The sequence below is a fragment of the Prionailurus bengalensis genome, chromosome D3 (assembly GCF_016509475.1).
Source record: "Prionailurus bengalensis isolate Pbe53 chromosome D3, Fcat_Pben_1.1_paternal_pri, whole genome shotgun sequence".
Classification (NCBI taxonomy): domain Eukaryota; kingdom Metazoa; phylum Chordata; class Mammalia; order Carnivora; family Felidae; genus Prionailurus; species Prionailurus bengalensis.
The window spans coordinates 80,295,925-80,323,302 of NC_057356.1; the positions used below are offsets into that span (position 1 = coordinate 80,295,925).

General features: G+C 41.7%; 1 protein-coding gene across 1 annotated transcript in view; it reads left to right on the forward strand.

The window, feature by feature from the left end:
- Positions 1-27,378, forward strand: part of ZCCHC2 (zinc finger CCHC-type containing 2) — a 62,116-nt gene that overhangs the window by 11,330 nt on the left and 23,408 nt on the right. The window contains exons 2-6 of the mRNA XM_043559030.1: positions 4,942-5,053; positions 7,860-7,936; positions 10,219-10,290; positions 14,337-14,449; positions 26,754-26,848. Coding sequence (XP_043414965.1) covers positions 4,942-5,053; positions 7,860-7,936; positions 10,219-10,290; positions 14,337-14,449; positions 26,754-26,848 — 469 coding nt within the window. The remainder of the gene's footprint in view (positions 1-4,941; positions 5,054-7,859; positions 7,937-10,218; positions 10,291-14,336; positions 14,450-26,753; positions 26,849-27,378) is intronic.

A 27,378-nucleotide genomic window follows, 5' to 3' on the forward strand; every position in this document is an offset into this window, starting at 1 on the left:
TGGCTGTGGAATTAGATCCACCTTTCAGTGGAAGGGGTATCAAAGTATTTCTAGCTATATTTAATCTACTACAAAACCTTAACAGGAGGTTGTTGTGTAGTAATGTTAGCATCCTCTGTCTCATTGGATGAATGTGCAGACATCTGAAGAAGTTTGTACATTTTTTTAAATTTTTTTAAGTTTATTTATTTTTGAGAGAGAGAGAGACAGAGCACAAGCAGGGGAGAGGCAGAGGGAGGGGGAGACACAGAATCCGAAGCAGGCTCCAGGCTCTGAGCTGTCAGCACAGAGCCCGATGAGGGGCTTGAACTCACGAACTGTGAGATCGTGACCTGAGCTGAAGTCAGACACTTAACCGACAGAGCCACCCAGGCGCCCCAGTTTGTACATTTTTAAAAAGCTGGGACAGTCTTAATTTCTGCTTTTTTAAAAAATACAGATTGCCTTGGTTTCTTTTTTGTTCTTTTAACGTTTATTTATTTTTGAGACAGAGAGAGAAAGAGCATGAATGGGGGGAGGGTCAGAGAGAGAGGGAGACACAGAATCGGAAGCAGGCTCCAGGCTCTGAGCCATCAGCCCAGAGCCCGATGCGGGGCTCGAACTCACTGACGGCGAGATTGTGACCTGAGCTGAAGTCGGACACTTAACCGACTGAGCCACCCAGGTGCCCCTCCTTGTTTTTTTTTTTAATTAAAGTTTTATTTACTTTGAGATAGCATGAATGGGGGAGGGGCAGAGAGAGAGAGAGAGAGGGAAAGAGAGGGAAAATCCCAAGCAGGCCTTTCACTGTCAGTGCAGAGCCTGATGTAGGGCTTGAACTCCCAAATCGTGAGATCGTGACCTGAGCTGAAGTCACAAACTTAACCAACAGAGCCACTCAGGAGCCCCATCTTGGTATTTTTAAATTTATTCTACATCAGGGGACTAAAGGAAACATGTAGAAGATTGTTAGATGAGCCAAAATAAACTCCCATCTACAAAGAACAGAACAACGGTCACATTGGCCTCCTTTTATTTGTAGATGGAGTTTATTACCAGAGAAGAGTGTCTGTCCAGCCACTTGACTGTTTCACAGACTTTCCCTACATTTGAGACATCCCACGTCAATAGTTGGGATGGATATGCACGTATAAAACTGAGATCTGAGTAATCTCTGGAATGAACGACCTGTCCAGCCTGCCTGTGTTACGTGACATGTGGATTTGAGCTAACCAGGAGCTCTTAGTGCAGACATGCCATAGACAGAAAAGGCTTTGCTCAGAAGAGTTACAGAAAGAAGAACACACACATTCTAATGTATTTTGTGTTCCTGTGCATATTTTGCAGGCTTAGAATTTTTAAGCTTCATCTTCTTAATCCAAGCAGAGAAAAATTCTCCACTTTTCACTTGGTCCTAACACTTTCATCTAACTAGTCTTTGTAGAATGCCAATTCTGCCATGTCATCTATCGTGTGTTTTCCCAGGAATCTGAACTTGATAGAACAGTGGGTGTAATTCTGTCTATAAGATTCCATTAAACCAGTACCCATATTTTATGGCTCCCTTCCCCCTACTCAGAGTTAAGAAAGCATATGTGACACGTGGCAATGGGAGACGGAAGAATGGAGAGTTATTCACCGTTGAGATCAGTAAACTTGATTGTGACCTCTGTGGCTCATGAGGCATTAGATTATAAAATTTACAATTTTATTAGTTTAATAAAAATTTAGATAGTTTCTAAACTTAGTCTAACTGCTATAAATGGTTTTATAGCATTGATGCATGCTGACATTTGTGAGGGGTGGGACTTAATTAGTAGGTATTTTGTGGGTTGATGAACTTATGTCCTTAGAAACTCCAACTCCATTTTTCTCTCTAGGTTATTAAATAAGAGGCCTTTTCTTGGCTATTAAAGTGTGTAACTTGAGACTTCAAAAATGTGATCTTGATTGTGAAGCAAACTACTTTCTCATCGTTGTTTCAATATATTTGTGGAGGCAGCGTAATAAAATCATTTTAAACATAAAAAAAAAAAAAAGAGGTTAGAGTGGGAGAGAGCCAAAGCATAAGAGACTCTTAAAAACTGAGAACAAACTGAGGGCTGATGGGGGGTGGGAGGGAGGGGAGGGTGGGTGATGCGTATTGAAGAGGGCATCTTTTGGGATGAGCACTGGGTGTTGTATGGAAACCAATTTGACAATAAATTTCATATACTAAAAAAAATAATAAACATTTTTTATGTTCTATTGTGGTAAAATACATGGACATAAAGTCTGCCATTTTAACACCTTTTTGAGTGTAGCATTAAGTCCATTCACATTATCGTGCAGACATCACCACTATCCATTCCCAGAACTTCTCTTTTATCCCAAACTGAACCTCTATATCCATTAAGCAACTATTCCTCTTCCCCTTTTTTTTACTCTAGGCCCTGGTAACCACTATTGCTTTTTTTTTTTTTTTAATGTTTATTTTGGAGGGGAGAGAGAGAGAGAGCCAGAGCCGGACCTGGGGAGGGGCAGACAGGGGGAGACAGAGAATCTGAAATAGGCTCTAGGCTCTGAGCTGTCAGCATAGAGCCTGATGCAGGGCTCAAACTCATGAACTGTGAGATCATGACCTGAGCTGAAGTTGGATTAACCGATTGAGCCACCCAGGCATCCCTGCTGATAACCACTATTTCTACTTTGTCTCTGATTGTGACTATCCTAGGTACCTCATTTAAATGGCATTACACAATATTTGTCCTTTTGTGCCTGGCTTATTTCACTTAGCATAATGTCCTCAAGATTCATCCATGTTGTAACATGTGTTCTTTAGGCTGAATAATACTCAGTTGTGTACATATGCCACATTTTGTTCGTCTGTTCACCCGTCATTGGGGCATTTGAGTTTCGACCTTTTGGCTATTGGGAGTGATGCCACTAGGAAAAAATCATTTGCTCAGGTTGTTGCTTTCAGTTCTTTTGAGTATACACCTAGGAGTGGAATTGCTGGATCATATGGTAACTCTGTTTAAGTTTTTGAGGGACTGCTGTGCTGTCTTCCACCACGGCCTCACTGTTTTTTACATCCTTGCCAATAGCTGCTGTTTTCTGTGTTTTTGGATTATAGGCATCTTAATAGGTGTGAAGTGGTATCTCATTGTGGTTTTGATTGCATTTCCCACATGAAGATTGTTTTTTTGCATATTTTGCTTTTGTATTTGAAGGTGTTATTTTTAACTTATGAACCACATATGCGCAGTATAGAAAAATATTGTATAAAAGATGGTCAGTGTATTCAACTAAACTTCTTCCAGCTAACACAGGTATTTGAGAGGATTACAGTGCTTTATTCATATCAATTTGTGAAGTCCTTAGAGCAGTGTTAGGCCAATGTGGTTTTAGTCCTTTGCAGTAAATGATTATATGGTCTGGAATAGGATATAGGTAAGTTTGTTGTTAGAAGAATTCCTGTGTCTGCCTTTTACTGTAATTTTGAAAATTGGTGAATGCCATCATGTTAAATGTTTTGGAAATTGGATGTTGACAAAGAGATCTTTGCTTTCCTTCTCATTAAGTGGTTCTGTAGAGACAAATACTTATTTCTTTGAGTTTCTACAGGAAGACAAACTATAAGGCTGAAGCTTAGCTCCCAGGAGTATCTGATGCGATGCTTTATTCCCAGAAATAGAGCTATAACCTGGCAGCCCAGACCCAGGGTCAGGCTAGCATGCAGGATTAGACAGCAGAACAAAATATTTTCAATTAGGATTCTTGGGAAGCGAAGGGTCTTCTCTTTACTTCATTTCTAAATTTACACAATTTTTATTTACAAATTTTTTTAATGTTTTTATTTATTTTTGAGAGAGAGAGAAAGAGAGCGAGCGAGCATGAATGGGGGAGAGGCAGAGAGAGAAGGAGTCACAGAATCTGAAGCAGGCTCCAGGTTCCAAGCTGTCAGCACAGAGCCGACGCGGGGCTTGAACTCATGAGCTGCGAAATCATGACCTGAGCTGAAGTTGGAGGCTCAACCGACTGAGCCACCCACGCGCCCCTACACAATTTTTAAAAATTAACATATATTATTTATTGCAGATTTATAGAATTGTAATTGTCTCTTGAAACTGAGGTGGTTTTGGTCTGAGTAGTACTTTGAGATTCCAAACGTGAAAGGGGTAAGATGTGAGTTGTGATAAAGAACCGTTAGTAAGGCTGTTTTATTTTTTGGCTTAATCAGTGTGTTGTGATAACAGTATATACGTGCCAGTGCTTTGGTTCTGGAGAGCTGTAAGATTAGGAGGCCTCTCTGACTCCCAAGCAGCCGTTCTCCTTGGAGTAAAACTTCTTCCAGTTCACGGATGACCGTGATGGGCTGAGCAAACTCTGAGCACCCAGTCGCCGTTAGGTGGTTTAAACATTACTAATTTACTACAGTAAACTCACTGTCTGTACACATTCTTATTCAGAAAGATTTGGCAGATCTTGATAATAACCTTTTGTAAAACTTTTCCCTACCAGAGCATCTTGTTAGATTATCACTAAAATCAAGCAGTGAATAAAAATTGCTTAGTAATTAATGTAAAAAATACAATTCCTGTATATGTGGAGGGTCAGCATAGAGGAGAGCATCTTTTATATGTGTTCCTTTGATTCTGGTCACTTTGGTTAGAATTGACATCGTTGGGAATTTTGAGTAACAACGTGCAATGTGTCCCAAGAAAACTGGGACAGTAAATAATTGATAGAATATTACTATTAAGTGAAAATAAGTGTTGATGCTTCTCTTTTTCCTTGCCGGTGAATACCTTTTACAATTTGTGCCTTTCTGCCTTGACTGTGTAATCACCTACCTGGTCTCTAAAATTGCCGTTAAGATAGTTTCTGTTAAAAGCATGAGGCTTGACTCTGGTATTTGGACGGAGTTGTCTGTTCTCAGTCTGTGGAGTGGATGAACACGTGCCCCTCTTTCTTCTCTAGAGTGACTCCGCTCACGGTGACTACCCGCAGAGTCATGAGGCCAGCGTGCTGGCACGAGCCCTGATACCTCACGACGGACTTCCTGCGGCGCCGCACAGAGCCCAGCGAGAAGGTAGGTTCTCTGTCCCCTTACCGGGGACAGCTGCAGAGCACTGTTTACGTTGGTTGACCCAACTCTTCTCCCTCTTTTTTTGGAGTAGAGAAATCTACAGGTCCTAGGTTTGGCTCAGACGCCCGGCCCCCACTTTTCTGAGTCTGCATCTGGGCTCCTGCTTTACAGCACTTGGCCCAGCCTGGCTTGTGCCGACCTGGTTCTCCCTTGTGGTCGGTTGCCTTAAGTCTAGTTGCACACTTCTGGAGGGCGGAATCCTTAACGTATTCCTAAAGTGTTTGGGAAAGCGCTTTATCTGGAGAATGTGCTCAGCATCTGCTGAAAAAAGAAATTTTACAGAAGTTCTCTGTTAGAAAGTGAAGCCATGTGTTGCAAGTCTATGCTTCCTGCAGAAATGCGGTTTTCAGGAGGACCGGGATGGTGGCACTGGAAGGACGTTGTCATCTGTAGGGAAACGAGTTCAGATGCTCACTTCTCTCCGTTTTGGGGAGTCCATTACCCTGGGCGGATAATTGTTGAGGGGAAAACAGAAATGGAAAGTGTATGTGCCACCTGGGCGGCCTCAGATGTGTACCTCACGCTCAGTGATAGCAGCTTAGAACGACATCATTTTGTCTTCTTTCGGTCCCATCAGTCATCTTTCTTGTGTTATGCATTTTTCCTCATTCAGGAAAAACAGGTATGAATGTTTAATGTTTAAAAAAAGTTTATATAATTACCTATTCAGGGCCATTCAAGACCCTTAAACTACTTGACTCATAGATTCCTTCAACCAGCCCCGCTGCATCTGTGAGTAACCTAAAGCAGAGTTTGCTTTTACGACGAAGGTCTTTTTCTTCTCTTTTTAATAAAAATGTTTTAGAAAAACAAAAGACTACATCCAAATGCTGACAACCGTAAGGCGGTACTATAGGTGACTTTTCTTATGTTCTTTATTTTTAAACAAATGTGTGTACTCTGTGCTTCCTAGTTTTAATTTATGAGGGTTGGAGGGTCTCCTGTTACCAGCCAGTCCTCACCGTACTTCATCTCCCTCCTCTTGATTCCGATCGGTCATGACAGGGCCGAAGACCCAGCCACGTTCCCTTACACATAATGCCCTAGTGGTCCCCTGCCCCTGACTTATTAGCCCGCCAGTTTGCAGAAGTGGAGCTGCTTTGTATTTCTGAATGTACATTAGTTCAGACGGTTTTTCTTAAATAGCATCGTCCCTCATGGAAGGTAGCAGGAAAGCTGTTGAAAGTGGCAGACCCTCCCCTCCCCCACTTAGCCACTCCTGCCGCTGGTCAGGAGTTGTGGGCTTCTCACCTGGCTTTTGAGATTTTCTTGCGTTTCCATCCTCAACATTTCTCGCCCACGGCGGCGGGGGTTGGGAATTATCCCAGAAGCGGCCATCAGACACTATATATTTGGAAGGTTGGCACAAAATACTGGTAATGGTATCTCCTCGGTCTGTTATGAATGCTTAGCAGCGAATTTCTGTATCTTATGTTTCAGTGCCCGCAGTCCCTGATCTAGAACAATCTTCATTCTTCCTGTATACTTCTGTTACTTTCTGTCTTCTGCTTCATCTATTTTAGCTTCTTCCTCTCCAAGTAAATCCCTTCCTTTCCTTCTCCATCTCCCGACCCCTGAATTTAACAGGACCCCAGTCTGTGGAGTCACTCTCCTGACTTCTTCCCTGTGACCTTTATCTTGTTCATTACTGCCAGTCTCATTATTGCTTAAGTGCTGTTTCTTCTATTTATACCCTGAGCAACAGGTTTTTTTTTTTTTTTCCCTCCCTCAAGTCCTTATATTATGGTTAGTAGACTGGCTGTCTTCAATTTGTAAAGAGATTTACTTCCTGAAAGATGATGTTTTCGTTATTTATTTATTTTTTTAATTAAAAAAATTTTTTTTAGTGTTTATTTTTGAGAGAGAGAGAAAGAGAGAGAGCACGTGAATGGGAGAGGGGCAGAGAGAGAGGGAGACAGCAGGCTCCAGGCTCTGAGCTGTCAGCACAGAGCCTGACGTGGGGCTCGAATCCATGAACCGTGAGGTCATGACCTGAGACGAAGTCAGAGGCTTAACTGACTGAGCCACCCAGGTGCCCCAAGATGATACTTTTATTAAAGGATGTGTAACATGAGTAATTCGGGGGATTGCACATTTGCCTGCTTCTTCATTAACAAGCTGATCATCTTACCTAGTTCAATTCAGAGTTCCTAATGTAACTTATGACCACGATTTTATTTGTGTAATACATCGTGAAAAATTTTGCTATAGTGAACCTTCATAGTTCATTTTAACGTTTGTAATGCCATTATATGATATTAAGGGTCATGTTGAACAATTTTTAAATTCCCAATTGGAAAGAACTTTTTATCAGTTTAATACATTACTTTTGAAAGTTTTTTTTTTTCAATGTAAACAAAAACTATACCTCTTTTGGTTTATACCTACCAAGCATAAATAATTGAATAAAGTGCTATGTTTGTGATAATTTGAATAACAAGCAGTTTTGAAGATTGTCCTCTAGAAAACGAATCTTTATTGTAGGTGCATTTCATTTTATTTTATTTTTTTGGTGCTCAGCGGAATGCTTGAAACTCTTTAGGCACTCAGCATGCTGAATGGATATAGAAAAAAAATTGTGGTTGAACGGCACGTTGCTATGCTTCTGCATTTTTTTGGTTTTCTTCATGGTTTAAGACCAGTAGTAAAGATGAAGATAAATAGCTTAATTGTTCAACATTTGTCAATGGGTAACTGAAACACGCGTCTAGTCTCTGTAGAACACGTCAGCATGTTTTCTTTCTTTCAGCTGTGCACATCGAGAAGATAATGTTGAAAGGAGTCCAGAGAAAAAGGGCTGACAAATATTGGGAGTACACCTTCAAAGTAAGCCCCTCTCGCCCCCAACAGATGTCCCATGCACTGTTAAATGACCTTGTGGGGAAAAATGAAAAATTGATCTTTGGAAAAATTTACAGTGTGTTTGCTAATTTAAGAAGAAGCTGTACGTATACGTAAGTTTGTCCTTACTAAGGGAATGTACTGTTTTCAGTATGTACTGCATGGTTTGCTGAGTTTTTAATTGTGTCACATTGAAATTACCCTGATGATTTTATTCAAAATAAATAAGAGCCTTCAATTTAAGGTGGAAGTTGTGTCTTTAAAAGTAAAAGTAAGCATTTTCACTAGTATTTTTTAAATCAAGATCACGGGCATTGTCTTTTCCTGGAATGGTTTTTCCCTGATACTTTTCTCTTCCTCTTCTTTCTCCATGAAGGTTTTATTCCCTGGCCTTTGTTGCCTTGTCCTCTCATCTCTAATTGCTTTCCTGTCATGCTGTCCTTCAGACAGCTGTCTAATTAACCATAGAGTCCGGCTCTGTTACTCCCCATGTCTCCTTTTTGCCTGTTGACTGTAATGTGGATTCCTCGTCCACGTCTTCCTTATTCCTCCCTGCTTGGGCTTCACTGTCTGGCCCTTTCTCCTGAGGTTGGACTGAACGCCTTGAAGCTAAACGGACCGACGCCACGTTTCTGTGCTCCCTCACTTCAGTTCCTCCCCAAAGGTATTGCTTGCCACACTTTAGCTGTACCTTTGTCACCAAGTCATTTCTGATCCTCCAGCAGAATGTGTTTCCATTCATTCAAGGCATGCCACCATCATAAATTTTCCAGACTCTTCTATTTGGGTTACATGTTTTTCCTCTCTAGTTGGTTAGTATCTAATGGAGAGCAGGAATCTTCATCCTCCGTCATCCCACCATATCTGACTTGCTTAGTATGTTTGGTGAATGAATTTCAGAACTCTGGCTTCTGCTTTGTGGGAGACGTATCCTCAGTTTACAAATTTTAAATCCTTATCTCCGAATGTTTTACTTAACCTTTTCGTAACGCATGGCATAAGCCGCCGTGCTCTCTTCATTCAGTTACACTAGCTCTCCTTTTGTTGCTGGAGCTCTTAGCTTGTTCCTTCCCGAAAGCCTTTTTCATCCCCAGCTTAGCTCTGGAACAGTCTTCCCCAGACCATGGCACAGCTCATGTCCCTTCAAGTCCTAGCCTGGCTTAAACGCTCCCTCCCGTGAGGTCTTGCTTGGCACCCTTCTGACGTGCTGTCCTGCTCCTGTGCCACGCCGTGTTCATTGTCTCTGGAGCCCTGCTCACTGATGGGAATTCTTAAATATTCATTTGTTGTAATGGGTCTCCACGAATTAGACCCTGACCTCAGCCAGCAGAGACTTTGGCCGTCTTGTCCCCTCCTGTGTCCCTTTCACTGAGAACAGTGTCTCACATAAGTTGCTGCTCAACGAACGTTGAATAATTAAAAAACATCTAAAAGATGTGCCAGTTAATAAGGATATTTGCTTTAAGGGTTGGTAGATACAATTTTGCATCTGTTCTTAAATATCTGATTAATAATGGTATGATTACTTGGTGAGCCTTAGGCATTTGCACAGTTTGAGTGTCTACTTGGCTCAGATAATTGTAATGTAGACGTTATCAGTGGACCGTCCTCAAGTCCATGAAATTCAAAGTGTCTGAGAGGTAAAATGGCATAATAGATTCCAGTCTGGCTCTTCTGCTCACTTAGGGTCACGTCTAAGTACATTAACCATTTTGAATTTTAGTTCCTCCATCTGAAAATGGAGGTAGTCAGACCTGCCCTCCACACTTTAATAGGATTTTAAAGAATTGAGGTAAAGATGAAATCTCTTCATAAGCCATAAACCCCCATAAAAATAATACTATAGTACTTACCACAGAGGAGCAGTAAACTCTAGTTATTTCTCTGAAGAATTTATATGTAATAAGTTCCAGGAGGTACAATTTTTACCTTTCTTGGTATATAGTTTTATACCGTCAAGTTTCATCTTAGAGTCCTTCAACTTTCCCTTTTGAAAAATTACTAAAATACAGTCACATTTTTAAAGGCAACTTTTTAAAAGAACCATGCGATTTCAAAGGAATTATTAAAGTTTTTTGAGTAGAGTATGTCAATGTACAGTTAACTTTAACAATTTTGAAGAAATTCTGACAATGCCAGATTAACTTTATATTTCTAATTGTTAATCTTAAGATTTAAGTAAGGCCCTTTGTTTTACACATGGCTTTTTTTCATCTGGTTCCCGCCTAAGAAATAACCATATAATATGTGTGTTTTTTTTAAATCAGGTAAATTGGTCTGATCTTTCAGTCACAACAGTAACAAAAACCCACCAAGAACTACAAGAATTTCTACTGAAGGTAAAATTATAGATTTTGTTGTTAAAATGGTTTTTACATAATATGTAGAACCAAAAACCTCAATATCAAAACAGACACCAAGAAGATTTAACCATGTTATATAAAGGTTGACTTAGAACTCTCCACTGTCTGTACAAAATGTCCTGTTATTCTAAACGTAAATTTTCTTACATTACCAATACAAGGAAACGAAGGATTTTCCACGTTAAAAAAAAAAAAAGGAACCTGATTCCTGGTTCTTGCCGAGATAACTATTAATGGTGGCAGCTTGCAAGGGTACTTCTTGTGGAAGAGTGCGTCTGCAAAATGAGTTGAGGCTTGTTAGGATTTGTTGTGGTTCTTAGAGGTGACAGCTCTTCGGCTCCGTCTGCGGATTTCCTTAAACACGTGTCCATCGATTCCTTCTTTGAGTTCCGGCTTCCCCTTGTGATAGAGACACAGAGTATTGAGAATAAGGGATCGTGGAAACATACAGATTTGAAGAAGTAAAAGGTTTCTTAAGTCATTTTGTTCAAATTCGTGCCTGTTCCTTTGACGCTAATTTCATTTTATTGAAGTGTGTATGGATAGAGCTCAGTTTTAAAAGGAGGAAACAGGTTTACATGGTTAACCAGTACCTTCGCTATTTTACAATAAGCAAATATATTTTAAAGTTTCTTGTTAATAAGGAGATAAAACAAAGTCCAGAAACAGGAAACTTTCCCAACTCAGTTACTGACTTTTGGGTCAAGGTGTGATGTGGTTATTGAACTTACAACATCTGAAATTTTCAGGACGGTGCTGGTTTTTAAATTGTGGGTCTCCATTCTTAAAGCTGAAAGAGGCTCTTCGTCCCCAGCTTGCGGAACTTGGGGCAGCGTGGTAGTGCTGGCTCTAAGGAGGACATTGTTGGATGGACTGTCAGTGTTTGTTCCGCTGGAAATACCCAGGGACAGCTTGAATATTTTCCTGCAGCTTACTCTGAGCCGGGCCCTCTTGGTTCAGGGACGAGAATGCTTCCTGTTACTTCAGGGTAGTGACCTAACTGCGTGTAAAGATGGGAGGGCCGTGCATTTCCACTCGTCGAAGGTCATAAGCTTGTGAGCCGTCAGCTGTAGACAGCGTGGTGAGGAAGGAGAGCGAGCCGTGGGAGGACCGGGTGTGTGTGCACTGTCTTCCAGAGAAAGGAGACGATAGCTCCCCGCTGGCGGTCTGCCTGTTGAAGGCATCTGGGAGGGCCGCCCTGGACCACGGCTGCACGTGCACTTACAACATCTCTTCTGTTTATGTCCGACTCTTCCATCTCAACAGAGTAAATCTATCAAGGTTTAAGGGCAGGTCGTCATGAGCAGGTGTCATTTGGGTCAGAGAGCAACGTGCTTTGTTTCTTTTTCTTGTGTTGCCCTTCCCGTGACAGACTTCTAATGCTCGATGGTAAGTTGCGGGGATATAGAGGCTAAGGCTGAAATACCTTGCGGTGCCACCCGTCAAGGCCGGTTACCTAACGTGTTAGGGCGGGGGTGCTACCAGCCTATCCCGAGTGGTGCTGAGAGACTTAATGAGAGAGCACATGACCGGCTGCCAGCCTGGGGCCTGGCACCCGGCAGAGTCTCTCCTCTTGGGTTTCCCTAAGCTTTGGCTGGTTCTTTGTCTTGACAGATTTCATTTTTTCAGTCCTGCAATTTTTCTGAAAGCTCAAGTGCTCTAAAAAAAGACAGCCCCCAATAACTGATTCAGTCTTCAGAATCATGGTTATGATCCTCCCAGTTAGCCAACATTTGAACATAGAATTTTTCTAAAGTAGGACAGATGCCATATCAAGTTACGTTAAAAGATTGGCAACATTGTATGCTTCGAGGCTAATTGCCTATTATAAAATATCCCCTCAAGTCAACCACATATCTTTTCACCTTTTTACCTTCCTTTTAAAATCATCTACAAAAGTTAAGAGCAAAACCTGTCCTTTTGATAGCCTGTACATACTAACAACCTTTAACTTTTGTAGATGCTGTTTAACTGCACTTACTGTTTGCTATAATGTGGAAGAGTGAGTTTGAGGTCAGTGCTTTCCAGTCCTTTTTTTCTCCGTGTATATGGCAGCCTCTGTCCTCGCATCCAAGCCCCCTTCCCCTGCTGTTGCTGCTTAGAAACTGCATCTGACACCTGTCTGTTTCTCATTGCGAGAATGGCAGCTCCGTGGAGGCAGGGTTTTTGTTGCATCTTTCACTGCTATATCCACAGTGCCTAAAACAGTACCTGGGACAGGGTTCGATTTGAATATTTGTTGACTGAATGGATGAGTGTTGAATGAGAAGAGTTACAAAAAGTAAATTGTAATGGGGTTTTGTAGATGGTTCTCCATTAGGCCTCAGTGTTTTTAAAGAGAAGCTTGTAATAGTGAGGAGAAAGATCTTTCAGTAGTCTGAGCTGGTTCAAGGCTGAGCTGGGGCCCAGCTCTGGGAGTCTGGGTACTGGAAGGAAGGCCGAGAGGTGAGGAAATTCAGAAGGGACTAGAATAGAAGAGACATGATTTAAAGATGTATTTTTAGCAAATGTGCCTTCCTCTAGGACTGGAAATAGTCCTTGGAAATTGAAGATAAAAACCACTTGAAAATAAAGCATTTTGCAAATACTGATGACTGCATATCCGCACTCTGCCCAATCACATGAACAGTCATTGACTAGGTGAAAATTTATATACTCTTGCCTTCCTGCACTTAGAAGAACCATCAGTGATTCGATAGTGGAAACATAGTTCCCCACTGAAGCAGGTTTTCTTTGGCTGTGTACAGAAATTCAGGAGATATGTTTAAAATGGGCAATATGAAATATGCCTAGTGTCCTTAATCTGTATTAAAATAGTATTTAAGTGTAAATGTTGAAATAGCCATTTTTGGGGAAATGTGTAGATGCAGAACTTGTTTCTTCCTGTTAGTGATCAGAGGACATGCCCTCCACAGTGGTGCGTGGCCAGCAGGGCCCTCAGCCTTACCGGGTTATAAAAGAACCAGGAAGAGCTTCATTCTGACAAAACATCTTGATGCCATAGTCTCACTGCCTAAAATTAGTAATACTTTATGCTGTTGTTGTTAAATTTTCCATTTCGGAATCGTTGACTCAAAATGCTTGTTTGTCAAAAGAATTCTTGCTTTGGGTTCTCCAGTTCAACACGTAAACTGACAATTTGTGTAGATTGTTCTGTTCCTGCAGCGCTTTCGATACTGCGTGAATGGCTCTACTCTTAATGTTAGTGAAAGCACCGGTAATCCAGGAGTTCATTGTGTAAAGACCATCAGAAGTCAAGTTTCAAACATCAGAAAGCTAATTTTATAAATCAATTTATTAGGAATTTTAAGAAGCTAGTTAATAAACAGAATGACTTAAATTTTGTTTTTTAAATAAAAACTTTCTTGGCCCAGTGATTATTGTGTGTGTGTGTGTGTGTGTGTCTGTCTGTGGTTTCTGGTCCATTGCTGTGAGGGCACCTTCATCATGTTGAGGGAAAGGTTCCCAACCCTTCAATTAGTGCTTTTTATGTAAGCAGGATGGAGAATTTTCACCCCATGTTTCTTTTTATTTGGTGCATAGCACTGGTGGTCTGACATTGCCTGGGATTCAGATGTGAAACAGGAGGTACTAAGGTGATCACTATAAATGCAGAGATAACACTTCACAGAGTACTGTTTGAGGATTAAAATAATTGTAGCTATGCTATGCAGAATGTTCCGTTTAACTAAAGAACCTTGGCGTGGGTGTCCTTTTCGTGTGGCATGTGGAACTTAGAATGTGAGGGATATGCAGGCATGTCCCAGAAGCACACTGAATCCTGCCGGGGTTATTCTGCACCTTTGCAGAGCCCCGATGTGTGCCCAGAAGGCAGAAGACTTTCCTAGTAGAAAGATCTACGCTGCTTCAGTACGGGGCCTGTGTCTTGAAGATGTAGAGAGGAACTGCTTTGGGATGATTACTGAGCAAGAGACATTTGTCTCCCTTTATGCCTCTGATTTGTAACATACTTAGCAGTAAGTGAGAAACTTAACATTGGCCTTGCGGTTTTTCTTTTCTAGCTCCCAAAGGAAGTGTCTTCCGAGACTTTTGACAAGACCATCTTAAGAGCCCTGAATCAGGGTTCGTTGAAAAGGGAAGAACGGCGACATCCTGACCTAGAGCCCATCCTAAGGTAACAGTTTGCCTGATGCTGTCACCACAGCATCACAGACAGGTTCGTTGGCAGTGGAGGACTTAGAACGGAGTTTGAGGGAGATGACAAGAGATTTTTTCTGTGGAGTACTTTTTAAAATGGACTTTTAATCTACATGTTATTTTAGGTCTAGGCTCACAGCAGGAAACATCAAACTAATTATTTTTATCGTTGGACTTTTGGCTCTCTGATATCATGAATAATTGCTTCTAAAATCTGCAGACATTCAGTGAACCTCCTATTTTCTCCATAAAATATTTATTGAAAGGGTTCCTTGTCCAAGAACTCAACTTGGGAAAGGTTTTTTGTTCTAAGTTGTCAAGTAAGACGGAAGATCAGGCTAACAGGTTGGAAGGTGAAGGGAGATGAACACTTCCTCGCACGCCTGCTCTTCTGTCCGGTGGCGAGCTTGCAGCGGTGATGGCTCGGCCCGGTGATGGTGTGTCCACGCTGGCTGAGGCCCGGGCGTGGGTCGGCCCCCGGAGCACCCTGCGTGCCCCGGGCCGTGACGAAGAGGCGAACACACCGGCGAGCTCAGCAACGGTGGCACAAGGTCCTGTGTGGGCAGGACGGGTGTGGATGTGGGTAAATGTACTTGTTTCGTGATGGGAAGTTGAAGGATCTCTTGCCTGATGGCTTGTATTTTTTTTCCTAAAGTAAGAGTTTGCTTAAGAGTGGATATAAGGGGGGGGCGGGGGCGGGGATCAAGTGTTTGAGAGCAAAAGGGACTTAAACAGTAGTTGCGGGGGAGGATGATGAACAACCCGATAAAGGAAACCCCATAAGCTGGCCAGGTTTGGAGCCCATTGAGTATCAGTAAATGACAGTGGTATCAGTCTGTCGTGCTGTGTGGATTTTGAAAACATCTTGCGAGCATTTCAGGTTCAAGCGTTAGGATAGCAGGTCGTGGGATAAGGACGTTCTTGGATGTGATGAAGGGACAGGTGGGGCAAGGGAATTTAGGGAAGAGTGTGAGGTTTTTGGACACATTCACAGAGCGAAGATGGAGTCTGACCGTAGAGTGCACCGCAGCTGGAGAAGAGGTGTCAGGGAGTAAGCAAGTAAGTAGGCAGACAGAATCAAGTTGAAATGAGCCTGAAATGTGTGGGTTAGGGCGTTCTGAGGTGAGAGAGTTCCCGGTGATTGTTAGAGGTTTGGGGTGTGGTCTCCGTAGTGGGTGGTAATTGTTTTGCTCGCCCCTCTCTGAGGGCTTCCCTTTAGGGGAGAGAAATTAAGGAGTAATGGCCGAGGAAACAAATGCTGTTTTATTGGAAACTTCCAGTTATTAGTAAGTAAAATACGGAAAAGCAACATTGGAACATCTGTGACTTTGAGTCAGGGCTTGAGTGGGACTTCCTTTCTGCCCTCTGAGCGGAGTCTGAGACGGCCCAGTGAAGTAGCCTTGCTGAGGCAGAGGTGAGCAGAGATGGGCGTCGTTTAGTATAGCGGCCCTCTGCCTCTGACGGGGGAGGGGGGCACCCGGTGAGCCTTTTCAGGTTGGGTGGGGCTGGGAAGAAGGGGTGAGTGTTTACTCCTCGATGGAGAGAAGCCGAAATCTGGGAAGGAGAGTGTATCCATTTGTTCATCGTGTGACAAGGTCCAGGATGTGCGTGTGGAAGTGAATGACTGGAGTAAGAGAGGAGATGGAAGACAGAGGTCACTGGTGGAAAGGCAGCCAAGCAAAGAGCTCGAAGGGTTTGCCGCTCACCCACGTGGAGTTTGAAGTCCCCCAGGACTATGGAACGCTGGGGGTGGAGGAGACAGGCGGGGGCCAAGCTGAGTACGAATGTGGGAACACGACCAGAAGGTAGGTGTGTGACCACCTTGGCAGGTGGAGTGGCTGAAAGGTGGCTTTGAGGGGGTGCCCCCACCCTTGCAGCCCTTGTGAGTGGGGAATGGGCACCCCACCCGAACGGGCCGTGAGGACAGCCAGACCCCAGGGGCTAGTGGGATTTTGGTCTGAATAAGGAGGTGCAGATCCGTTCCTTGAAGAGCCCGGATACGTGGGGCCTCGCAGAGGGCACGGCAGGAAGGTTCAGAGAAAGAACAGGAGCGCTAGGGCGTGGTCACAGCTTTCCAGGGTTGAGACCGGTGAGGGTGGGTGGTGATGGTGAGGAAGAGTTGGTTGAATTCCTGGGTCTCCTGCGCTACTCAGAAGCCATGGGCTTATGCATCCCTGGGGATGTCGTTGAGGTGCAGATTCAGACTCCACGGTCCCGCCGTGGGCACTGTCCTGGGATTCCGGTAGGCTGCAGAGATGCTCGTGGTCCGTGGAGTGCTCGTCGAGCAGGCTCTCAGACCACTGCCTCTGAAGTGGCTCAGGAGGGAGCTTCTCCAGCTGTGACACTTGGGGGGGTGGGGGTGGAGGGGCATCTGGCAGCATGGACCGGGGCGGGGAATCTGCGCTGGAGGAGGGAGTGAGGATGCCGAATGGCAGCCTGTGGGGTGTGGGGAGCCACAGAGTGTGCATCTTTACGTCTTCGGGAGCAGATCGCTGTGTGCCGCTACCTTGGCTGTGCTGGCTTCAGGGTGCGCTTTGTTCCAGCCTGACGCTGCGTGCTGCTAGGCCTCGGGTTCAAACCGAGCTCCTTACCTTGCCCGAGATCCCGCGGCTGACCAGTAGTAGCCTCAGAGTTCTGTTGCATACTGCTCCAATTCAGAGTGATAAAATATAATACAATCTTGGTGTGTTACAGTGTTCCATATAGTCATTCAGTGTATTTAGGTAGTTTGGGGCTTTCTTGGTAAATCTGACAACTGCTCGACATAGAACATTTGGAAGACACAGAAAAGTAATGAAAAGATGACAGTTATTCAAATAACTTAATATTGGCCTTTTTCATTTTTCCTTTTTTTTTTTGTTTTGCCTGTAATATTAGATGTGCAGTTTTCTATCCTATGTTCTCAAATTCTAAGCATTTTTTATTTAATTCTTCAAGATCATTTCGAGTGGCTACAGAATATCTTCCCCATCTGGCCGTACATCATTCCTCTGACTCTTTCTCTGTTTTGAGGAAGAAAGACCATTTTCTGGGGTATTTTCCAGAGTTTTGACCATTTTTGTGCCTAAAACATTTTCCAGATTTATGAGTAATTACTGAAGAGAGATTCTTTGAAATTGATTTACTGATGTAAAGAGTAGGATCCTCTTTTAGGATCCCTAATAACACATATATTATTATTTTTTTTTTAATGAAAAAGTTATGTAAGTAGGAGTACATGTGCTTAGTGTTTGAACTTCCTTGTTTATCACAGCTTGACTAGCTTTGAGTATCACTTAAAAAATATTTGCTAATTTGACAGGTGAATGATGATCTCATTGGCTTAATTTTCATTTTCTTTATTAGTGAAATTCAGTATCTTTTTTGTAAGTTTAGCCATTTTTATATTTTGTAAGATCAGCTGTCCTTTATCAATTTATATTTTTGAATCTTAGTGGTTTTTACAACGTATCTTTAGTAATACAGTATTTTTCAGTTAGTGATGATTTTTTTTTTTTAAGTTTATTTATTTGGAGAGAGAGAGAGCAAGCAGGGGAGGGGCAGAGAGAGGAGGAGACAGAATCCCAAGCAGGCTCTGCTCTGGCAGTGCAGGCCTAATGCGGGGCTCAAACTCAACGAACTGTGGGATCATGACCTGAGCTGAAGTCAAGAGTCAGACGCTTAACTGAGCCATTCAGTCATCCAGTTAGTGATGATTTTTGAAATGAAGTTTAGAATATTCTGTTAGGTTTGTCAGTCTTTGTTTCTATGTTTCTGTTTTATCTCTTCACTAAAGAAAGTCATTCGTAGGTTGTTTATTAAATGTTAGGTACATCACTGTAGATATATGGGGGGAAAGTTAGGCTGGAACTATGTGTCATTCATTACATCAAAGTTAAATCTAGATGGCTCAGAGATTTAAATGCAAGAAAGAAAACGTGAAATTTCTAGTATGTGTATGAAAAAAATTTTTACTAAGTATCATGATACCTAGAAACCATTAAAAATGGAAATTTAAGCATTCAGAAATCCAACTTCTACATAATTTAAAGAACAAAATATACTACAAACAAAGTGAAGACAAACTTCAAATTCAGGGAAAAAATACTTATAATAACTTCTTTCTTATTAAAAAAAAACCTCCTAAAAATCAATAATGTAATGAAAACTAATAGTCCAAAGCAAGGGAGAAAATGGGAGCATATATGAACAAATAGCACAGAGAAACTGGACTTTTAGGCATCATTTGAACATATGAAAAGCTCATAATCAGAAATACAAATTAAAACCTTGAGTTTTGATTTTTTAGGTGGCTACTACATTTAAAACATTTTTAATTTAAAAACTTTCTGAATTTAGGGGCACCTGGGTAGCTCAGCTGGTTGAGCGTCTGACTTCGGCTCAGGTCATGATCTTGTGGTCAGTGGGTTCGAGCCCTGTGGTGGGCTCTGTGCTGATAGCTCAGAGCCTGGAGCCTGCTTGGGATTCTGTGTCCCCTCCCCTGCTTGTACTCTGTCTCACTCAATAATAAATAAATATTAAAATTTTAAAAATTTTCCAAATTTAGTTTTAGTTGAAATATGTAGTTGACATCCAATATTGTGTTAGTTTCAGGTATGTAACAGTGATTTGACAATTATGTATAATACAGTACACTTAGCACAAACTGTGTAGCTACCATCTGTCACCATACGGAGTTATTACAATATTAGTGGCGATAGTCTGTGCTCTGTTTTTCATCCCATGACTTATTTATTTTATAACTGGAAGTTTGTACCTGTTAGTCCCCTTTGCCTGTTTCACCCATCCCTCTACCCCCTCCCCTTGGTAACCACCAGTTTGTTCTCTGTATGTGAGCCTGTTTCTGTTGGTTTGTTCATTTGTTTTTTAGATTCCACATATAAGTGAAATCGTATGGTATTTGTCTTTTTCAGGCTTACTTCACTTAATATAATACCCTCTAGGTGCATCCATGTTGTCCCAAATGGCAAGATGGCATTCTCTTTCAATGGCTGAGTAATATTTCATTCTGTACACCACATCTTCTTTATTCATCTATTGACAGGCACTTAGGTTGCCTCCGTGTCTTGGCTATTTTGAATAAGGCTGCAGTAAATACAGGGCTGCATGTATCTCTTCAAATTAGTGTTTTCATTTTCTTTGGCTAAATATCCAGAAGTGGTATTACTGGATTGTATGATATTTCTATTTTTAATATTTTAAGACACTTTCATACTGTTTTCCATTACTCTTTTCCATAATGGCTGCACCAGTGTACATTCCCACCAACAGTGCATAAGGGTTCCGTTTTTTCCACATTCTCACTAACACTTGTTATTCTTGTCTTTGTGATACTAGCCGTTCTGACTGGCATAGGATGATATCATTGGGTTTTGATTTGCATTTCCCTGGTGATTAGTGATATTGAACATCTTTTCATGTGTCTGTTGGCCATCAGTGTGTTTTCTTTGGCAAACATATGCTCAGGTCCTCTGCCCATTTTTAAGCAGATTATTTGTGGGTTTTTTGGTGTTGAGTTCTAGAAGTTCTTTATATATTTTGGTTACTAGCCCCTTATTGGATATATCATTTGCAAATTTCTTCACCCATTCATAGGGTTGCCTTTTCATTTTGTTAATGATTGCTTTTGCTGTGTATAAGCTTTATTTTTTAAGTTTATTTTGAGAAAGAGAGAGAGAGAGTGTGCGCACGCACGTGCGGGGAAGGGGCAGAGAGAGAATCTCAAGCAGGCTCCACACCAGCAGTGCTGAGCCTGATGAGATCATTACCTCAGCTGAAACCAAGAATCAGATGCTTAACCAACTGAGCCATCCAGGTGCCCCTGTGCAAAAGCTTTTTGTTTTGATGTAGTACCAATAGTTTATTCTTGCTTTTGTTTCCCTTGCCTGAGGAGACCGATCCAGAGAAATATTGCTAAGGCCAGTGTCCAAGAGTTTACTGTCTATGTTTCCTTTTAGAAGTTTTATGGTTTCCTATCTCACGTTTAGATCTTTAATCTGTTTTGAGTTTATTACACCAAATTTTTGTGTATGGCTTAGGAAAATGGTACAGTTTCATTCTTTTGCACAAAGCTGTGCAGTTTCCCAGTACCATTTATTGAAGAGACTGTCTTTTTCCTGTTGTGTGTTCTTGTGTCCCTTGTCATAAATTAATTGCCCTTAAAAGTGTGAGTTTATTTCTGGGCTCTGTATTCTGTTCCATTGAACTGTGCGTCTGTGTTACCATACTGTTTTGATTACTGTAGCTTTGTAATATAGTTTGAAATCTGGGATTGTGATACTTCTAGGTTTATTCATCTTTCTCAAGTTTGCCTAGGCTGTTTGGGGTTTTTGTTGGTTCCATATGTTTTAGTGGGATTTGTTTTAGTTCTATGAAAAATACTATTGGATATAGGATTACATTGAATCTGTAGATTGCTTTGGGAAGTATAGACATTTTAACAATATTCTTCTAATCAATAAGCATGGACTATCTATCTTCCCATTTATTTGTGTCGTCTCAGTGTCTTACAGTTTTCAGCGCACAGGTTTTTCACCTTACGTGAGTTTCTGTTCAACCTGTTGAATATGCAAAGATCCAGAAGTTTGGTAGGTACTCATGGCCAGTTACATAAACTGGTAAAATTTCTATGGAAAGCCGTTTGGCGATATCACAACTTAAGTGCAGGTAACCTTTGACGACTTCCACTTCTTGTAATTTATCATACAAGTGTATTCCCACTGTATGCAAAGATGAGTGTTTCAGATGTTTACTGTTGTAATATTTGACTACAAAAGACTAGAAACAGCTAGATGTTGATGGAGACTTGGTTAACTCATGGGACATTCATTCACAGGAATACCGTGTGGCCTTATTGAAAAAGAACAATAGAGAGCAAGAGCAAGGTGAGAACAGCTAGTAGAATGTCACCGTTTTAAAGGATATGTACATGTTTGTGTGCAAAGATTATCTCTGAAAAATAAGCAATAAAATAGCAGAGAGGCTTGTGTCTAGGGAAGAAGAGGGGCTCTGACAATAGGAATGAGACTGGCTGGTCACTTGGTAACCTTTGAGTTTGGGCCACATATAGTCACTTATTTAAAAAAACTTGAGGCTATCCATCTTTCGAAACACGATCGGTGTACTTTTTGTGTGTGTGATAGTTTCTCTTATTGTTCCTTTCATCAGTTTGGATTTATATTGTTGTACCAAGTGAAGTCAGGATCTAAATCTATTTTTCTTTCCAAACAGTGAATTGATTCTTTCCTATATTACTGATTTCCTTCATTCATAGGTATGTAACCTGTTCATGGATTTTTCCTTGCGACAATCTCATTCTTGTTCAAGGATCACTTTTTAATTATTAGAATTTTATAGTTTGTTCATAGCTGATAGATCTGGTTTTCCTCCCCCTGGTACTATTTCTGAAATACTCTTCCATGTTCTCAGATATTTATTATTCAGCTTAATCTGTTACTTTAAAACTTCATGCATGTGTGCTCTGGGAGCTATGCTAAACTATGGTTCAAGTCTCAGGAATATCAGTGTCTAGGTTTTTTGTAGGACTTGACTTTTAAAGAGTGATCATCAGTTCCTGTCCTCTTTTCCCCCCGCCCCTCCTGAACAAGAAAGTCATAAAGCCACTCAGTGGAACAGAGCAAGGCAGTCAGCAGCAATGGTTTTAGGGGGTGTGCCCTAATGGACTAGCAAAGGGACCCCAAGTGGAAGGAGGAGTCATTCAGTCACGGGGATGGTGCTGGGAGGCTGGCACAGTGTGTCAGAGGGCGTGCACCTGAGAGGCGGCTGGCAGGGCATTCGAGCTCTGCTGGTGTCAGGAGGGCACGTACACAGGAGGTGGGTAGGGCAACAGTGGGAAAGCATTACCACGGGGAGTTGACCTAATTAGTATGTTAAGAATAGTGAGGACCAAGTGTCTCTCTGTTGGAGAAGGGAGTTACACTATAGAAAAGAAGAAAACTAGAATGAACCCTGAAGTGTCTGATTGGAATTGAAGATATTGGGTGTATCATGATTTGGGGTATATATAGGAAGATACAGAAATATGGTTGTGTGTGTACACATATATTCCCTGGCTCTGTTTATTGAAAGGGTCTGGGGGCACCTGGGTGGCTCGACAGTTAAGCATCTGGCTCAGGTCATGATCTCCCTGTTTGTAGGTTCAAGTCCCACCCACGTCGGTCTCTATGCTGACAGTGTGGAGCCTGCTTGGTTTTCTCTCTCTCCCTATCTCTGCCGCTCCCCAACTCGTGACTCCTTTGTGCTCCTCTCACAGTAAATGAATCAACATATAAAAAGAAGAAAGGAAAGAAAGACAGGGTCTGGAAGCAGCCATAGCCTGTAGCAATGGGAATACCTGGTGTCCAGAGCTTGACTTATGATACCATTCTCCACCAAGGAGCACAACTAGGGCTCCTTGGAGGAAAAAGCCGATTGCAGGGCCAGGGCAGGAAAAGTACAAGATGAGCCTCTTGTACCCAAAAGCAAGGAAGTGCTCAAAGAATTAAGTGGTTTGGTCAAAAGGACACAGAAGCCAGTTTGAAGGGACTCCTAGTGGTCAGATCTGGAGCAAATCGAACATCTAAATAAATAAAACAGTAATATTGAATAAAATAGGAAACCATGAGTCTGTGTTAGTGTAAATAATAAATGAATAGATTGAACATTTGAGGATATTTACAGTATCAAAGTCCTTTCCCACAAAATAATGCTTATTATTCATAAAGGGAGGAGAAGAGGGCTTTAGAGTGGAGAAACCTGACAGATACCACTTTAATCCCTAACTTGAACTTGATGAGTGAGGGGGTCAGTCAGAATTAGCACACAATAGGCTGTAGCAAAAGAACACAGCCTAGCCCTGTTACGTTCCTGCTGTGAGGAAACATCAGACAGACCCACATCGGGACCATTCCACAAACTACAGGGCCTGACCTCTTAACACCATGAGGAGCTGTGGTGGCAGCTGGGCCTTTGTGGTGAAAAGGACACTTAGGAATTAGCTGGGAGAACTTAAATGGGGTCTGAGGATTAGGTATTAACTTTTCAGTGTTAGTGTCCTGATATGATTGCAGTAGGGATGTCTTTGTAGGAAATGCTAATGTCTTGCCAGGTGTTGGGCTGTCAGAGATGAGTTATTTATGGTTCAGAAATAGATTTTTTTTTACCATATTTGCAACTTTTCTATAAGGTGGAGATTTTCAGAGGAGAAAAACTACGAAGGAGCCACTTTTAGAAATTTGGCTCCTGGCCAAGATGACAATTAAGAAGTGTATGTCTGACTCCTTATTACAGTTTTTAGGGTTCTCCTCAGTGATAATCACAGAGGCGTGTGTGTGTGTGTGTGTGTGTGTGTGTGTGTGTGTGTAAGTCCTTTATAAAGGTGCTATTGAAGCTGTTCGTGAAGAATGTAAAGGAAGGTGTGATGCCAAAAGTCTCAAATTGCCCTTTCTCCAAATTTGGTCACTGGAAATAACCTTCATTAAAAATCTTACATAACTTTTCAGAAATTTTCTGTGCACGTACATGACTTTGATTTTATGCATTTGTGTATATTTCCTACACTGTGCACATTGAATTATCCTATACAGACTTTTCTGCCACTTAATCTTTTCATTAAATATACATACATGTACACATTGGTACATGTAAAAAGACTGCTGCTTTTTTATTTGCTACATAATCTATTTTTAGTTGTATCATAACTAATCATTATGTTTTATGGCCATTTGGAGTCTGAATATTTTTAAACTGCTACAACCAGTATTACAGGGAATGTCCACATATGTTTCTTAACACATATGATACATTTATCTGTAAGAGAAATTTCTAGAATTGAAATTGGTCATAAGTTATACATTTTTTAATAAGTGATGTTTCTAAATTCTAAGGAGGTAGCAACGCTCTACACCCCAGAAGCCTTCCTTATGTTTGTATCTCTGCAACCACACAGCAGACATATACTCTCAATCTCTCATCTTTGCTAGTCTCAGAGAGGAAGACTTTCTCATTTTAGTCTGTAGTTGAGTCTGTATTTAGTCTGTATGTGCACTTTCTTGTGGATGGTTTTTTCAGTCCTCCCCACTTTTTATTGGTCTTGCTGATTTGTAAGAGTTATTTGTTAAAGGACCCGTTTGTTGCTACTTCTTGGCCGTGTAGACAGTTTAATTTTTTTTAGATAGTCAGATTTATCAATCTTTTCTCTAATGGTTTCAGAGTTTTATATCCTGCTTGGAAAGATTTTCCTCTTCAAAAATTTTATTTTTAAAAATGGCTTATTGTCTAATATTTCCCTTAAAAATGTTTTGATTTCTGTGGCTAGCTTGTGGTCTCAACAGCATTATTGATAGGCTGTCAGGGCACCTCATTCTCAGTTTGTGAATTTGTGAATTTTAGATTAGGATGATTATCATTCATGTGATTTAAGAAAGGTAGCGATGATAAAGGAAGGGGGAATTGTAAGTGAGAAATAGGAAATGAGTTTATAAGAGAAGTAGAGACTGGGTTGGCACAGGACACTGCATAAATACCATTCCAGATACACTGTATGTTAGGAAAATGAAAATATGCCACTGAAATGTACATTGGGATTGGGTAATTTCTGTCGTGTCCGTATATAATCTTGTTTTTCTAATTTAATATGTTAGCTTCTAGCCAGTTAGATTTGGAAACAAACATAGGCGTAATTGCTGTCTTGTGGTTATACGTTGCTGAACCTTGACTTTAGTCTGTATTCTGACTTCAAGCCTGTGCCTTTCTCTCTGGTTTGGCTTAAATGTACAGCACCGTGTTCCCACAGCAGACATGCGGTTGATTTTTGGACTGGTAGTCGGTGTCCAAGCTGTCTCTCGGGACTCAAGTCTTGAATTAAAGGTGTGTCTGTCTGTCTTTGGACCATTTGGTTTGTGAAAGTAAATGGGTCATAGGTTCTACCACTGCCCTCAGGTCTCGGTCCCCAGTCTCAAGTAATGTGTGCAGACTTGGGGATTTAGATCAGCTCCTCACTTCATTTGTCTTCCATCTCGTCGTTTCTCGTTTGTCTTCCTATCGAATATTTATTTCCACGTCTGCATACCAAGAAGCAGTTTTGCCTAATGTACAAGGTGACTTTGGTCTGTAAGGGTCATCTCTTGATAAGGTATTTAATGACTTGACAGTTAATCTGAATGACAGGTTAGGAACCTTGGGGAGAAATTTAAGAATTTTAAATGAGTATTTAAAGTGTTCAAAAGTAATGGAAGTAGATTTGTATGTTGAGTAGGGTGACGGCTTTATGTACTGCGTGAGTGTCATAACCTTGATGAACTAGTAGTATTCCCTATGAGGAAAATGACGCTCGAAGGCTAAGTAACTTATTTAGAGTACATCAGCTTTTATGTGGTGGAGCTGGTATCCAGATCCTTGAGGAAACTTTCCATTCGTTTCTGTGATGTAACTATATCCCTTATTGCAAGGTCCGTTTTGTAGAGAAGACTTGAGTTTGAGTCTTTTGATTACACTAGTAAAAGGTGAGGAAAGCTGATTTTCAAAGATAACAGCTTAGAATCATGGGAAGGATACACAGTGGAGTGAATCATCAGCTAGTCAGGCCTTGGGATGTAGTAATACTTGTCTGACCAGACACTGCATTCCATAGTTTCCAGGACTCCTAGCACGCCAGCTCTTAGGTTCAGAGTGTGGGAAGGCTCCTCCATGTACAGCCATGTGATGAAAAGGAACACCTGTGAAGAAGAGTAAAGGAATTGCAGTTCTTACCTGGCAGAAAGATAGCTATTGGGCCACTTGGACAAAAGGCTGAAATAACTTTTTTTTTTTTTTTTTTTATTGCCAGAAGTGAAACCATGCCACTAGATTATAGAAAATTAGAAATAAGCCCATTTACCAGATTTTTGCAAATAAGTTTAACTTTTATTCACTTCTTCCTGTGGGAAATACATTAGAAAATAATATTCTTTTCCTCAGAAAAAAGTATTTTTTTTGTTTGTTTATTTTGAGAGAGCGCATGCACACATGCAAGCAAGGGAGGGGCAGAGAGGGGGAGAGAGAATCCCAAGCAGGCCCTGTGCTGTCAGCTTAGAGTGCTTGGGGCTCGAACTCACGAACCGTGAGATCATAACCTGAGCCAAAACCAAGAGTCGGACGCTTAACAGAGTGAGCTACCCAAGCGCCCCCAATATACTTATAATACTGAATTAAACTGCCACATAAATTTGCCTTACAGTCTAAACTGAGACTCTTGTGGGTTTATATTACGTGAAATTAACACCTCTCTTTTCTTTTATGTGCAGGCAGCTATTTTCAACTTCATCCCAAGCTTTTCTACAGAGTCAGAAAGTGCACAGCTTCTTTCAGTCCATATCACCAGACCCTCTGCACAGCCTCAGTAAGCGTCTTCTCCTCTCTAGAAATCGGATGTGTTCTTGCTTAGCGTTCCTGTTTCACTGTGCTGCCTTGTATGGGGCTGGCAGTTGAGGAATAGCGGCCTACGATTAAGAAACGTGTAGTTTTCAGTGAAATTGACACTGCAGTTCTACAGAAAATAGTGTGTCAAAGCTAAAGTCACAAAACAGACTGATTGCAAGGGAAAGGCCAGCTGTCTCCCATCTCGTGGACATACTGGGTCCTCCAGGGCCTTGTCACCTGGTGTACAGGCTTCGGAGGTGCTGCCCTGCCGGGCACGGGGGGTGTCACCTCTTAGAATCTGCCTTTCCTCCCGGGTCCCGTGTTCCCGTGTTCCCGTAGTGACCTCCGCAGCCTCCCTGGCTGGAAACCGGGCGTTACTCTTTCCACTTTTCCTCTTCACATTCAGTCATTTACAGGCCAAGCCATGCCGGACAGGGGGTGCCTTCCTTTCTGCCCCTCCTTACCAGTCCGTTGTGGGCTGTTAAGCCTTTCTTCCATGCACACCTCGCA